Source organism: Scyliorhinus canicula, chromosome 15 (genome assembly GCF_902713615.1).
Source record: "Scyliorhinus canicula chromosome 15, sScyCan1.1, whole genome shotgun sequence".
NCBI classification, from domain to species: Eukaryota; Metazoa; Chordata; class Chondrichthyes; order Carcharhiniformes; family Scyliorhinidae; genus Scyliorhinus; species Scyliorhinus canicula.
Window position 1 is genome coordinate 85,292,437 of NC_052160.1, and position 13,238 is coordinate 85,305,674.

At 52.2% G+C, this 13,238-nt stretch overlaps 1 protein-coding gene across 1 annotated transcript in view; it reads left to right on the forward strand.

Moving 5' to 3' along the window:
* The window catches only part of klhl12 (kelch-like family member 12), a 90,376-nt gene that overhangs the window by 67,336 nt on the left and 9,802 nt on the right, over positions 1-13,238 (forward strand). The window contains exons 7-10 of the mRNA XM_038821105.1: positions 3,383-3,578; positions 5,894-6,052; positions 6,862-6,960; positions 7,670-7,856. Coding sequence (XP_038677033.1) covers positions 3,383-3,578; positions 5,894-6,052; positions 6,862-6,960; positions 7,670-7,856 — 641 coding nt within the window. The remainder of the gene's footprint in view (positions 1-3,382; positions 3,579-5,893; positions 6,053-6,861; positions 6,961-7,669; positions 7,857-13,238) is intronic.

Here is a 13,238-nt window from a genome sequence, read left to right on the forward strand (position 1 = left end):
CCAGCAGTTTGGCGTTCACATTCAATAGTGACATCGGCCTGTAGGACCCACACAGCTCCGGATCCGGATCAGCGAGATCGTGGCCTGTGACATCGTCGGGGGAAGCACCCCACGTTCCCTTGTCTCATTGAATGTCCTCATCAATAGCGGCCCTAATATCTCAGCAAACTTTTTATAGAACTCCACTGGGTACCCGTCTGGCACCGGGGCTTTACCCGACTGCGTGGCTTTCAGCCCCTCCGTTATCTCTTCGATCCCGATCGGGGCCCCGTCCACCTTTGGGAAATTCAGCCCCCCTAAGAAGTGCCTCAACCCCTCTGGCCCCGGAGGGGGTTCCGACCCGTAAAGCCGACTATAAAACTCCTTAAACGCCTTATTCACCCCCTGCTGAGTCTCCCACCAGGTTCCCATCTCCATCCTTTCCTTTCCCTATCTCCCTGGCTGCCTCCCTCTTTTAAACTGCTGTGCAAGCATTCTGCTGGCCTTCTCTCCATGCTCATAAATCGCCCCCCTCGCCTTTCTCAGCTGCTCCACCGCCCTCTCTGTGGTTAACAAGCCGAACTCCGCCTATAGCCTCCGCCGTTCCCTTAGAAGACCTGCCTCGGGTCTCCGCATACCTCCTGTCAACCTGTAGTATCTCCTTTACCAGTCAGTCCGTCTCTGTCCTGTCTACCTTCTCCCTGTGGGCCCGTATCGAGATCAGCTCCCCCCTGACCACCGCCTTCAATGCCTCCCAGACCACCGCTGCAGAAATTTCCCCCGTGTCATTGACCTCCAGGTAATTCTGAATACATTTCCTCAACCGCCCGCACACCTCCTCATCCGCTAAGAGCCCCACGTCTAACCTCCAGTGCGGGCACTGGCTACTCTCCCTGCTAACCTGTAGGTCAACCCAGTGCGGGGCATGGTCTGAGATTGTGATCGCCGAGTACCCCGTGTCCACCTCCCCGGTCAGTAGAGCCCTGCTCAGAATAAAGAAATCAATCCGTGAGTACACTTTATACATGTGTGAGTAGAAAGAGAACTACTTTACGCTTGGCTGCCCATGGGTCCACCCCCCCCGTCTGCTCCATGAACCCTTTTAGCTCCTGAGCTATTGCTGGCGCCCTGCCCGTTTTTGAGCTTGACCGGTCTAAACCAGGATCAATAACTGTATTGAAGTCCCCTCCTGTGACCAGCTTGTGCAAATCCAGGTCCGGTATCTTCCCCAGCATCCGCTTTATAAACTCCACATCGTCCCAGTTTGGCACGTATACGTTTACTAGTACCACCTGCACCCCCGTCAATTTTCCACTGACCATAATGTACCAGCCTCCCCCATCTGAAACTATTCTTCCCGCCTCAAACACCACTCGCTTGTTGATCAGGGTCATGACCCCTCTGGTCTTTGAGTCCAGTCCCGAGTGAAAAACCTGTCCGACCCAACCTTTCCTTAACCTAATCTGGTCAGCTACTCTAAGGTGCGTCTCCTGCAGCATTACTACGTCCGCCTTCAGTCCTCTCAAATGCGCGAACACGCGTGCCCTCTTGAACAACCCATTGAGCCCTCTTACATTCCAGGTGATCAGTCTAGTTGGGGGAGCTCATTGCACCCCCACCTTCGCCAATCAGCCATTCCCTCTCTTGGGCCAGTCGCCAGCCCGTACCCCATGCTTCCACCGCCTATGCCCCCTGACCTCCTCTCTGTCCCTCAGCAAAAGTCTCTTCCTCGTCAGCAGAACATCTATCCCCCCTCTTTCCTCCTCCCCCCCCCCCCCCCCCCCAGTAATAGTACAAAATACTATTGGGGGCCGCGCGGTGGGGGGGGGGGGGGGGGGCGCGGGGGGGGGGGGGGTCTCCCATTCGCAGCTTCCTTGCAAGCGTTCTGTGAGTCCTGTCCACCTCCAAGGGTCGGGGGAATGCCCCATCACCCATCCCCCAGCAGCGTCTCAAAACTGGCCGCTACATATGCCCCAGCGTCCACTCCTTCGAACCCCTCCGGAAGCCCAACGATCCTCAAGTTCTGCCGGCGGGACCTGTTCTCTGGGTCCTCCACCTTCTCCATGAGCCTTTTCTGCTGGTCTCTCAGCATCCCCACCTCCAACTCCACTGCTGCTTAATGTTCCTCCTGGTCAGCCAGCGCCTTCTCTACTTTCTAGATCACCTGATCTTGGGCATCCAATCTAAGTTCCAGCTGCGAAATTGCCTCTTTAATCAGGTCCAAGCAGTCATGCTTCTGCTTGGCAAAGCCCTCCTCGATAACTTGCATCAGCTGCTCCGTTGACCGCTGGGTCGACAAGCCATAGGTCCCGTCCTCCGCCATATTTCCTCCTGGTGCAGCTTCAGCCCAAACCGTCTGTCTTTCTGTTTCTGCCTTTGCGAGCACTTCTAGTCCTCCTCTCCATGCACCGATGTGGGAATTCAGTGCACAATTGCCTCTGTCATCAATTTTTCAAATCAAGTCCGGTAAAAAATTGGGGGAAAAGGTCCAAAAGTCCGACCTGAGCGGGAGCCACCAAATGTGCGACTTGCTTCTTCATAACCGCCACCGGAAGTCAGTCTTTGATATTTTTAATGCAGAGCTGGATAGATTCTTGATTAACAAGGGGGTGAAAGGTTATCGGGGTCAGCAGGAATGTGGGGTTGAGGTTACAATCGGATCACCCATGATCCTATTGAATGGCGGAGCAGGGCCAAGGGGTCAATTCTGCTCCTAATTCATCTGTTCATATGTGTGTATCAGTCAAACTGATTATCTGATCATTGTCACGTTACATTGGGACTTTACTTAGGACAGATTGGTTGCTGCATTTCCGTACATTACAATAATGATCACACTTCAAAAAGTACTTAATTGGTTGCAGAGCACTACAGCATGTTCTAAGGTGGTGAGGTATACTGTATAAATGCAACTTCCTCCCTTCTTTCTTTCAAGTCACAATCCAGTCTCTGGGCACCTACAACATGACAATTTGTCTAATTTGGTGAGACTTTGCGATTTCCCAGGATGTAATATCTCACTGGTGGCATTTTGGGCTTGAGACAGAGTAGAGCTCGGCTTTGCTTCTTATCTGGCCATGCTATTCCCGACTTGGGCTCACCTAATTCTGGTATTGACAGTCTGCCTTTGATGTGCACACAAAAGCTTAAACACGTGATCTTTTTTAATGATTGTTCTCCCCAAGAACACAATCAGGAGAGAAATGTTGAAATCTGAAACAAATCTGAGAAGTGCTGGGGAGCAAGTCAGTCCGCATCTGGGGAAGGAACAGTCAGCCTTTTGAACTTGTTCTGAAGAAGAGGAAGTGATGGAAATGTCTGACTGACCTATGCACAGATGCTGACTGACCTGTCTGCAGTGTTTTCAGCTCCTGCTTTACCCCGTCCGCTCCTTTTTCCACAGAGCATTACCCGGAAGCGTAGGTATGTAGCCACCGTGTCACTGAATGATCGAATTTACGTGATTGGTGGATATGATGGCCGCTCCAGACTCAGCTCAGTAGAATGCCTGGACTACACATCCGATGAAGATGGTGTCTGGTATTCGGTGGCCCCGATGAATGTGCGTCGAGGCCTGGCTGGAGCTACGACACTCGGAGGTGAGTGTTAGCTTCAATGTTGGCCTGGAAATGGTGTTTAAGAAAAACTTCAACCTCGATTAAAAGGACCACAGAATGTAGGTACAAGGTGGTTAGATGGAAGGTTTACGCAGTAAGTTGAGTGCACCATGTGGGGAAGGGATGGGAATAGGGTTCACTGAAAGGTCAGAGGTTTGTAATGGGAACAATTCCTCACTTGCACTACATAGAAATTAGGCTTCACCATTTGGAATAATGAATGGGAGAACTGAGATTTGATTATAAAAGAGTGAGAAATGGAAAATAAATCACATCTTGGACATCATCTATGATCTAATAATAATCTTTATTCATGTCACAAGTAAGCTTACATTAACACTGCCGTGAAGTTACTGTGCAAATCCCCTAGTCGCCACACTCCGGCGCCTGTTCGGGTACACAGAGGGAGAATTCAGAATATCCAATTTGCCTAACAAAATTTGCCTTTCGGGACTTGGAGGAAACCAGAGCACCCAGAGGAAACCCACGTAGACTTGGGGAGAACATGCAGACTCCGCACAGACAGTGACCCAAGCTAGGAATCGAACCCAGGTCCCTGGTGCTGTGAAGCAACAGTGCTAACCACTGTGCTGCCCGGCACCAAGTGCTAATTCATGTAGATAATGACTGCATCCCACCTTGTATTGGATGACATGAGAAAACCTGAGGGCACTGATCTTGTGAACAGGTTATCCCAATTCATCTAAGAGATATTTCAAGGCATATTGGCTCAGATTCTTCCCTTGTCTTTATTACAAAAGATCACTAAGCCATTATTCTCTTCAAATGGCTGGTGAGTAGGGAAGATGCTCACTCCTGTCCTCCCAAAGCACCATAAGAATAGTTAAGAGACTGCTATTGAGGTCAGTGTCATTGAGATGCAGCAGTAACTTCACTGGAGGTCCAGGCTAATGCTCTGGGAAGAGGAATTTGAAACAAATTGATCAAGTCTGGAATTGCAAACAAATGTCAGTAATGGTGACTATGAAATCATCAATTGTCATCAAAACCTATCTGGTTCACAAATGTCCTTTAGGGAAGGAAATCTGTCATCCTTACCTGGTCTGACCTGCATGTGACTCCAGACACACAGCAATGTGGTTGACTCTTAACTGCCCCCTGAAATGGCCTGGCCAGCCCCTTAGTTCAAGGGCAATTAGGGATGGGCAGCATATGGTGGTCCAGCCGGTGATGCCCATTCTCATTGAATGGCAGACTCGATGGGGCAGACTTCTGCTCCTATGTCTTATGGCCCACATCTCAAGGAAGAATAAAAATATCTCATCATCTGACTGTGCTTTCATGAATCACTTTCTGAATTCCATCGCACCGCCCGCTCTCCCACCTACTGATGCATGATCCATTTCTCAAATCTGTACTTGCAGTGTAAGTGCCATGTTAGCATTGGTTACAAATGTACCTGACCAGCTCTATAAAGCACTGGTGGCTGGCAGTAGCTTTCCATGCCCTCTCTATTATCCTCTCTTGTGCTTTCGCTCCCTCCTTCTCTCTCACTTCTCACTCTCACTCTCTCTTTTACTTCCTCCTTCTCTCTCTCTCTCTCTCTCTCTCTCTCTCTCTCTCTTCCTCTTTCTCTCCTCCATTTTCTCCCTATGCAGACTCGATGGGTCGAATGGCCTCCACTGTAAGAATTTGATAATTCTATGTCCATATCCATATGGCTGAAAATGAGCACTCCTGCCTATCAGTTCCTGGTCACTAGATTTATCTCCTTGAGTGTTTTTTTTAATGCTTTGAGAGCTTCTGCCCCAATCACCCTTTCAGGCAGAGTTCCAGACCTCCGGCATTTTATGACAATTAGTCCAATTTTCCTTTCCTCTTTCTCCCTATTACTTTAAATCAATGACCCTGGTTATGGACTTCACTGTTTACTGTAAATAGGTGCATCCTGTCCACTCTACCTACGCCCCTCGTAACATGGTACACCTCCATTAGCTCTCCCATCAGTCTCCTCTGTTTCAGCATATCCATTCTTAAATTCCCCTTCTCAGACAGCATCCTCACCCTGCCCCCCAGCTATATCTCTCTCTGCACTCCTTTGCTATTAGCCTCCCCCAATCTCTCTTGCATCTTTCCCTAACACACATCCTCTCGCTCTTGATCTCTCTTGCTCTCTCTCTTCCCACCTCCATTTTCCCTTTTGTCCTTGCCCCCACTCTCCCTCTTCCCCACCTGGAAGATTAAAGTGTTTTGTGATTTTCATTCTGTAGTGGATGTCAGTGCATCTTTCTTCTGTTGCTAAGCATGTTGTCTATCTGTTATGTTCATGTTTTCAGAGATGATCTATGTGGCAGGTGGATTTGATGGGAGCAGACGTCACACTAGTATGGAGCGGTATGACCCAAATATTGATCAGTGGAGTATGCTGGGTGACATGCAGACTGCACGAGAGGGAGCTGGTCTTGTTGTGGCCAATGGAGTCATCTACTGCCTTGGTAGGTATACATCCTTAACTGTGCTTCCCCAGCATTAATCAGGCTGATTCTTTATGGCATACATTGTTTGTTAAATATATTTATTAAAATTGTTCCCTGAGACCATCAGCCATGGGGTAGCCTTAACACTGAATATTGGTGGTCTTCATCTGACTGTTGCATATAGGGTTTTGGGAACCCTGATTGCTATTTTTAAATGCTTATTTTAGTTGGACTCAGGGCATTAAAATGAATGGTAGTACGCCTGCCCAGCCTGATACCAAGCACCTCAGCAATCCAGTTGCCCCATGCTGAGTCATGTTCCCCGCCTTTCCCATCAGCACCCCCCAGCCCATCTCTTCCCCTCCCCACCCCACCAATGCACCAAATTAACTCCTATAACTGTAATATGTTGCCAATCCTTTAGCCATTTCCTTTTGCATTTTCAGGGTTAACCCTGGTCCCCACAGCCTTTTTGGTCAAACGTCTTTTGGAACATAACACACTATAGGGTCTATTAGAGCCAACAACTTAAGTTGTCCTAAGTCAAGAAGGTTAGTCAGGGAAAATCGTCCTCATCTCTCCCCTAATTCCCCAAGTGCCATGTACATAGCACGTCCTTCCCTTATTGGTTATTTGCTCATATTTGGGATCACCTGCTTATTCTATAAAATAATTTCGCTTCTATATCATCTTAAATATTAGATTTCTAGAATGTTTTCCTCTATCTTTTTAACAACCAGTCTTCAAATGATTCTGTGCTTACTTAAGGTTGTAGTTTGATACTGAGCCTGTTGTTGGGTGTTGCAATCCTTTTAATTTTGTCCCAGGTGGCTATGATGGGATTAATATTCTGAGCTCTGTGGAGAGGTATGACCCACACACTGGACACTGGACACACGTCACACCAATGGCTACCAAACGCTCAGGTAGGTAAGAATATGCAGGGGGACAATGCTCGAATACTTGGTTTGACAATGGGGAACTGTTTAAAAAAATTGTTTTGTCCCTTGAAGGTTTTATTCTGTCCTCTTCCCCCATAGTGCCATAAGTGATCAGGGTATTGAGTTGCAAAGACATCCTCCTTTTTTGCACAGTGCCCCTGTCCCAGTTAATGTTGGTACTTTAGTAGAATTTTCAGCTGAAGTTTCAAGGATTTTTCTCTCTTTCTGTCACGAAGGTCTTAAATTTGTCGTGTGGCTTTAGTTTCACAGGTAGTAGAATCTCTCTCATATTGTCCCTATATGTGCCTTGACTGTGAGAATCAGTGGCTATCAGACTGCAGAGGGAATTGCTGTTTTTGATTTAAGTGCTCGCATTCAAGGAACTATCACTGGATGCTATCAGAAGTAACACTCACGCCACACAAGTGCCAGGCAACGACCAGTCCACTTCTGCCAAGTCACATCTCAGCTTATTAAAATCAGCCCTTCTCAATTTTAATATTTTTACTCTTTGTCCTTTTCCATAACAATGTGAAGCCTAACTGAATTGTAATTCTGAGCTGGCGGTCTTTTATTTTAATATCTGGTCTCTTGTATTCTAAGCTGAATTTTCAACTGTTCAGTGAAGTTGCTCTGATCCTTTCTCCATTGAACAGAATTTAAATGTATTTTACATCTCTTTCCTCCTACATAGGAGCAGGGGTGGCTCTGCTGAATGATCATATTTATGTGGTTGGCGGCTTTGATGGAACCGCCCACCTTGCCTCGGTAGAAGCTTATAACATTCGCACAGACTCCTGGGTAACGATAACTAACATGACAACTCCTCGATGCTACGTGGGAGCAGCAGTGCTTCGTGGGAGGTTATATGCCATCGCTGGGTATGTCAAATTGCTGATAAAGTATTGCATTTTCTGTATAGAGTTAGCTTTGTTTATCAGTCAGCAGCTCACGCCCAATATCCTGCAAGATTTAATTAATCCATACATACTAAATTGCATTAAATAACTTAGAATGATGACATTAATTACGTTTGTTCACTTCTCTGCTTGTCAACTCAGGGACACAATTTAATGGGATGGCACAGTGGTCAGCACTGCTGCCTCACAGCGCCAGGGACCCGGGTTCATTTCCGGCCTTGGGTGACTGTGTGGAGTTTGCACGTTCTTCCTGTGTCTGCGTGGGTTTTCTCCGGGTGTTCTGGTTTCATCCCAAAGTCCAAAGATGATAGATAGATAGAGAAATACAGCACAGAACAGGCCCTTCAGCCCACAATGTTGTGCTGAACTTTTGTCCTAGGTTAATCATAGAATTTTGGACACTAAGGGCAATTTATCATGACCAATCCACCCAACCTGCACATCTTTGGACTGTGGGAGGAAACCGGAGTACCCGGAGGAAACCCACGCACACACGGGGAGGATGTGCAGACTCCACACAGACAGTGACCTAAGTCGAAATCGAACTTGGGACCCTGGAGCTGTGAAGCATTTGTGCTATCCACAATGCTACCGTGCTGCCCTTAAGAAGAAATGAATCTACACTCCATTATTCTACCCTAATCCATGTACCTATCCAATAGCCGCTTGAAGGTCCCTAACGTTTCCGACTCAACTACTTCCACAGGCAGTGCATTCCATGCCCCCACTACTCTCTGGGTAAAGAACCTACATCTGACATCCCCCCTATATCTTCCACCATTTACCTTAAATTTATGTCCCCTTGTAATGGTTTGTTCCACCCGGGGAAAAAGTCTCTGACTGTCTACTCTATCTATTCCCCTGATCATCTTATAAACCTCTATCAAGTCGCCCCTCATCCTTCTCCGTTCTAATGAGAAAAGGCCGAGCACCCTCAACCTTTCCTCGTAAGACCTACTCTCCATTCCAGGCAACATCCTGGTAAATCTCCTTTGCACCTTTTCCAAAGCTTCCACATCCTTCCTAAAATGAGGTGACCAGAACTGCACACACTACTCCAAATGTGGCCTGACCAAGGTTTTGTACAGCTGCATCATCACCTCACGGCTCTTAAATTCAATCCCTCTGCTAATGAACGCTAGCACACCATAGGCCTTCTTCACAGCTCTATCCACTTGAGTGGCAACTTTCAAAGATCTATGAACATAGACCCCAAGATCTCTCTGCTCCTCGACATTACCAAGAACCCTACCGTTAACCCTGTATTCCGCATTCATATTTGTCCTTCCAAAATGGACAACCTCACACTTGTCAGGGTTAAACTCCATCTGCCACTTCTCAGCCCAGCTCTGCATCATATCTGTGTCTCTTTGAAGCCGACAACAGCCCTCCTCACTATCCACAACTCCACCAATCTTCGTATCATCTGCAAATTTACTGACCCACCCTTTAACTCCCTCATTCAAATCATTAATGAAAATCACAATCAGCAGAGGACCCAGAACTGATCCCTGCGGTACGCCACTGGTAACTGGGCTTCAGGCTGAATATTTGCCATCCACCACCACTGTCTTCTATCGGTTAGCCAGTTCGTTATCCAACTGGCCAAATTTCCCATTATCCCATTGCTCCTTACTTTCTGCATAAGCCTACCATGGGGAACCTTATCAAATGCCTCACTAAAATCCATGTACACAGCACTTCATTGAAGCCTACTCGTGACAATAACCGATTTTCATTTTTTCATTTCATTTTCATCCACTGCTTTACCTTCATCCACATGCTTGGTCACCTCCTCAAAGAAGTCCAGAAGACTTGTAAGGCAAGACCTACCCCTCACAAATCCGTGCTGACTATCCCTAATCAAGCAGTGTCTTTCCAGATGCTCAGAAATCCTATCCCTCAATACCCTTTCCATTACTTTGCCTACCACCGAAGTAAGACTAACTGGCCTGTAGTTCCCAGGGTTATCCCTATTCCCTTTTTTGAACAGGGGCACGTCATTTGCCACTCTCCAATCCTCTGGTACCACCCCTGTTGACAGCGAGGACGAAAAGATCATTGCTAACAGCTCTGCAATTTCATTTCTTGCTTCCCATAGAATCCTTGGATATATCCCGTCAGGCCCGGAGGACTTGTCTATCCTCAAGTTTTTCAACGGTTGTCCAACGGTTAAGTGGGGTTATGGAGATAGGCCCACTTCCATGTCCTATGTAGGGTACACTTTCAGAGGGTCGGTGCATATTCGATGGGCTGAAAGCCCTCCTTCTGCACTGTAGGGATTCTGTGACATCTGGGGAGCTCAAAAGTGAACAAACATCAGCCTTCGCATCATCTTATGAGTATAAATGTGTTCCTTCATTTCTGACCTTTTATCCGACCCCAGTCCCTTTGCCCCATTGGCAACTGTACTGGCATGTTTAAATTCCTCTGGCCTCCCCCTCTCTAATTCTGTAATCTTCTCAACTCCACTATCCTCTTCAAAACTTTGGATTCCTCAAATTCTGAGTCCCTGCCTCTCTGGACTCCCTCCCACAATTGATGGTTGTGCCTTCAACTTCGGTCTAGACCCCATATTCTGGAAGGCCTTTATTAAACCTGACTTTCCCACTGCCTTCTCCTCCCTTAGCTCAGATACGTTTGTCTGAATACACACCTTTGAAGCACCTTTGAGACATTTTGCTGTGTGAAAGATGATGGGCGGGATTCTCCGACCCCACGCAGGGTCGGAGAATTGGCGGGAAGCGGCGTTATTTCCGCTCCCGCAGGTTTTCGAATTCTCCCGCCGGTAAAAAACCGGCGTTGTGCAAATCCCGCCGGCAGCCTGCGAAAACAGCTGGCGCCGGCGGGATTTCATTTTATTTGCACTGACCTTAAATCTCCGGCCCGGATGGGCCGAAGTCCCGCCGACGTGGCCACGGGTCACGTCGGCGAAAATCACAGTTGATTTAAAACGGCGTCAACCATTGATGATGGTTGACGCCGTTCAGTGTCGGGGGTGGGTTGCGGCCATCGGGGGAGTGGGTTGCGGCATCGGGGGAGTGGGTTGCGGCCATCGGGGGAGTGGGTTGCGGCCACCGGGGGAGTGGGTTGCGGCCATCGGGGGGGTGGGTTGCGGCCATCGGGGGGGGTGGGTTGCGGCCATCGGGAGAGTGGGTTGCGGCATCGGGGGAGTGGGTTGCGGCCATCGGGGGGGTTGCGGCCATCGGGGGAGTGGGTTGCGGCATCGGGGGAGTGGGTTGCGGCATGGGGGGGGCATCGGGGGGGGGTGGGTGGCGGCCATCGGGGGGGTGGGTTGCGGCCATCGGGGGGTTGCGGCCATCGGGGGGGTGGGTTGCGGCCATCGGGGGGGGGTTGCGGCCATCGGGGGGGGGTTGCGGCCATCGGGGGAGTGGGTTGCGGCCATCGGGGGGTTGCGGCCATCGGGGGGTTCCGGCCATCGGGGGGGTTGCGGCCATCGGGGGGGTGGGTTGCGGCCATCGGGGGGTTGCGGCCATCGGGGGGGTGGGTTGCGGCCATCGGGGGGTTGCGGCCATCGGGGGAGTGGGTTGCGGCATCGGGGGAGTGGGTTGCGGCATGGGGGGGGCATCGGGGGGGGGGGGGGTGGGGGGGGGCATCGGGGGGGGGTGGGTGGCGGCCATCGGGGGGTTGCGGCCATCGGGGGGGTGGGTTGCGGCCATCGGGGGGGTGGGTTGCGGCCATCGGGGGGGTTGCGGCCATCGGGGAGTGGGTTGCGGCCATCGGGGGGTTGCGGCCATCGGGGGGGTTGCGGCCATCGGGGGGGTTGCGGCCATCGGGGGAGTGGGTTGCGGCCATCGGGGGGGTTGCGGCCATCGGGGGGGTGGGTTGCGGCCATCGGGGGGTTGCGGCCATCGGGGGGGGTTTGGGGGCAGCGGCGGGCAGAGGGGGGGGGGCGACGGATGCCCGGGGCCAACGCACCGTCGCCCCCCCCCCCCGGGAAGCGGCGTTATTTCCGCTCCCGCAGGTTTTTGAATTCTCCCGCCGGTAAAAAACCGGCGTTGTGCAAATCCCGCCGGCAGCCTGTGAGAACAGCTGGCGCCGGCGGGATTTCATTTTATTTGCACTGACCTTAAATCTCCGGCCCGGATGGGCCGAAGTCCCGCCGACGTGGCCACGGGTCACGTCGGCGAAAATCACAGTTGATTTAAAACGGCGTCAACCATTGATGATGGTTGACGCCGTTCAGTGTCGGGGGTGGGTTGCGGCCATCGGGGGAGTGGGTTGCGGCCATCGGGGGAGTGGGTTGCGGCCATCGGGGGAGTGGGTTGCGGCCATCGGGGGGGTGGGTTGCGGCCATCGGGGGGGTGGGTTGCGGCCATCGGGGGAGTGGGTTGCGGCCATCGGGGGAGTGGGTTGCGGCCATCGGGGGGGTGGGTTGCGGCCATCGGGGGGGTTGCGGCCATCGGGGGAGTGGGTTGCGGCATCGGGGGAGTGGTTGCGGCATGGGGGGGGCATATCGGGGGGGGGTGGGTGGCGGCCATCGGGGGGGTGGGGTTGCGGCCATCGGGGGGTTGCGGCCATCGGGGGGGGTTGCGGCCATCGGGGGAGTGGGTTGCGGCCATCGGGGGGTTCCGGCCATCGGGGGGGTTGCGGCCATCGGGGGGGTGGGTTGCGGCCATCGGGGGGTTGCGGCCATCGGGGGGGGTGGGTTGCGGCCATCGGGGGGTTGCGGCCATCGGGGGGGTGGGTTGCGGCATCGGGGGGGTTTGGGGGCAGCGGCGGGCAGAGAGGGGGGGGGGCGATGGATGCCCGGGGCCAACGCACCGTCGCCCCCCCCCTCTGTACGCCGCTGCCCCCTACCCTAACCACCCCCCCCCCCTCACCACCCCTACCTCCCTCCAACGCCCCTACCCCCCTCCCCACCACCCCTACCCCCCTCCCCACCACCCCTACCCCCCTCCAACGCCGCCCCCATCTCTCGCAACGCCGCAACCCCCCCCCCCCCCCTCATGCCGGGCCCCCCCCCCCCTCAACGCCGGTCCCCCCCCCCTCAACGCCGGGTCCCCCCCCCTCAACGCCGGGTCCCCCCCCCCTCAACGCCGCAACCCCCCACCCTCAACACCGCAACCCACACCCCGTCCCCCTCCCTCTGAAGGCCGGTACCCACACCCCCCCTCTCTCCTCCTCCCCCCCTTCCTTCCTCCTCCCCCCCTTCCTTCCTCCTCCCCCCCTTCCTTCCTCCTCCCCCCTCCTCCCCCCTTCCTTCCTCCTCCCCCCCCTTCCTTCCTCCGTTAGTGGGGGGGGGGGTGCGGCGTTAGTGGGGGGTGGGTGCGGCGTTGGAGTGGGGTAGGGTTGGTGAAGGGGGTAGGGGTGGTGAAGGGA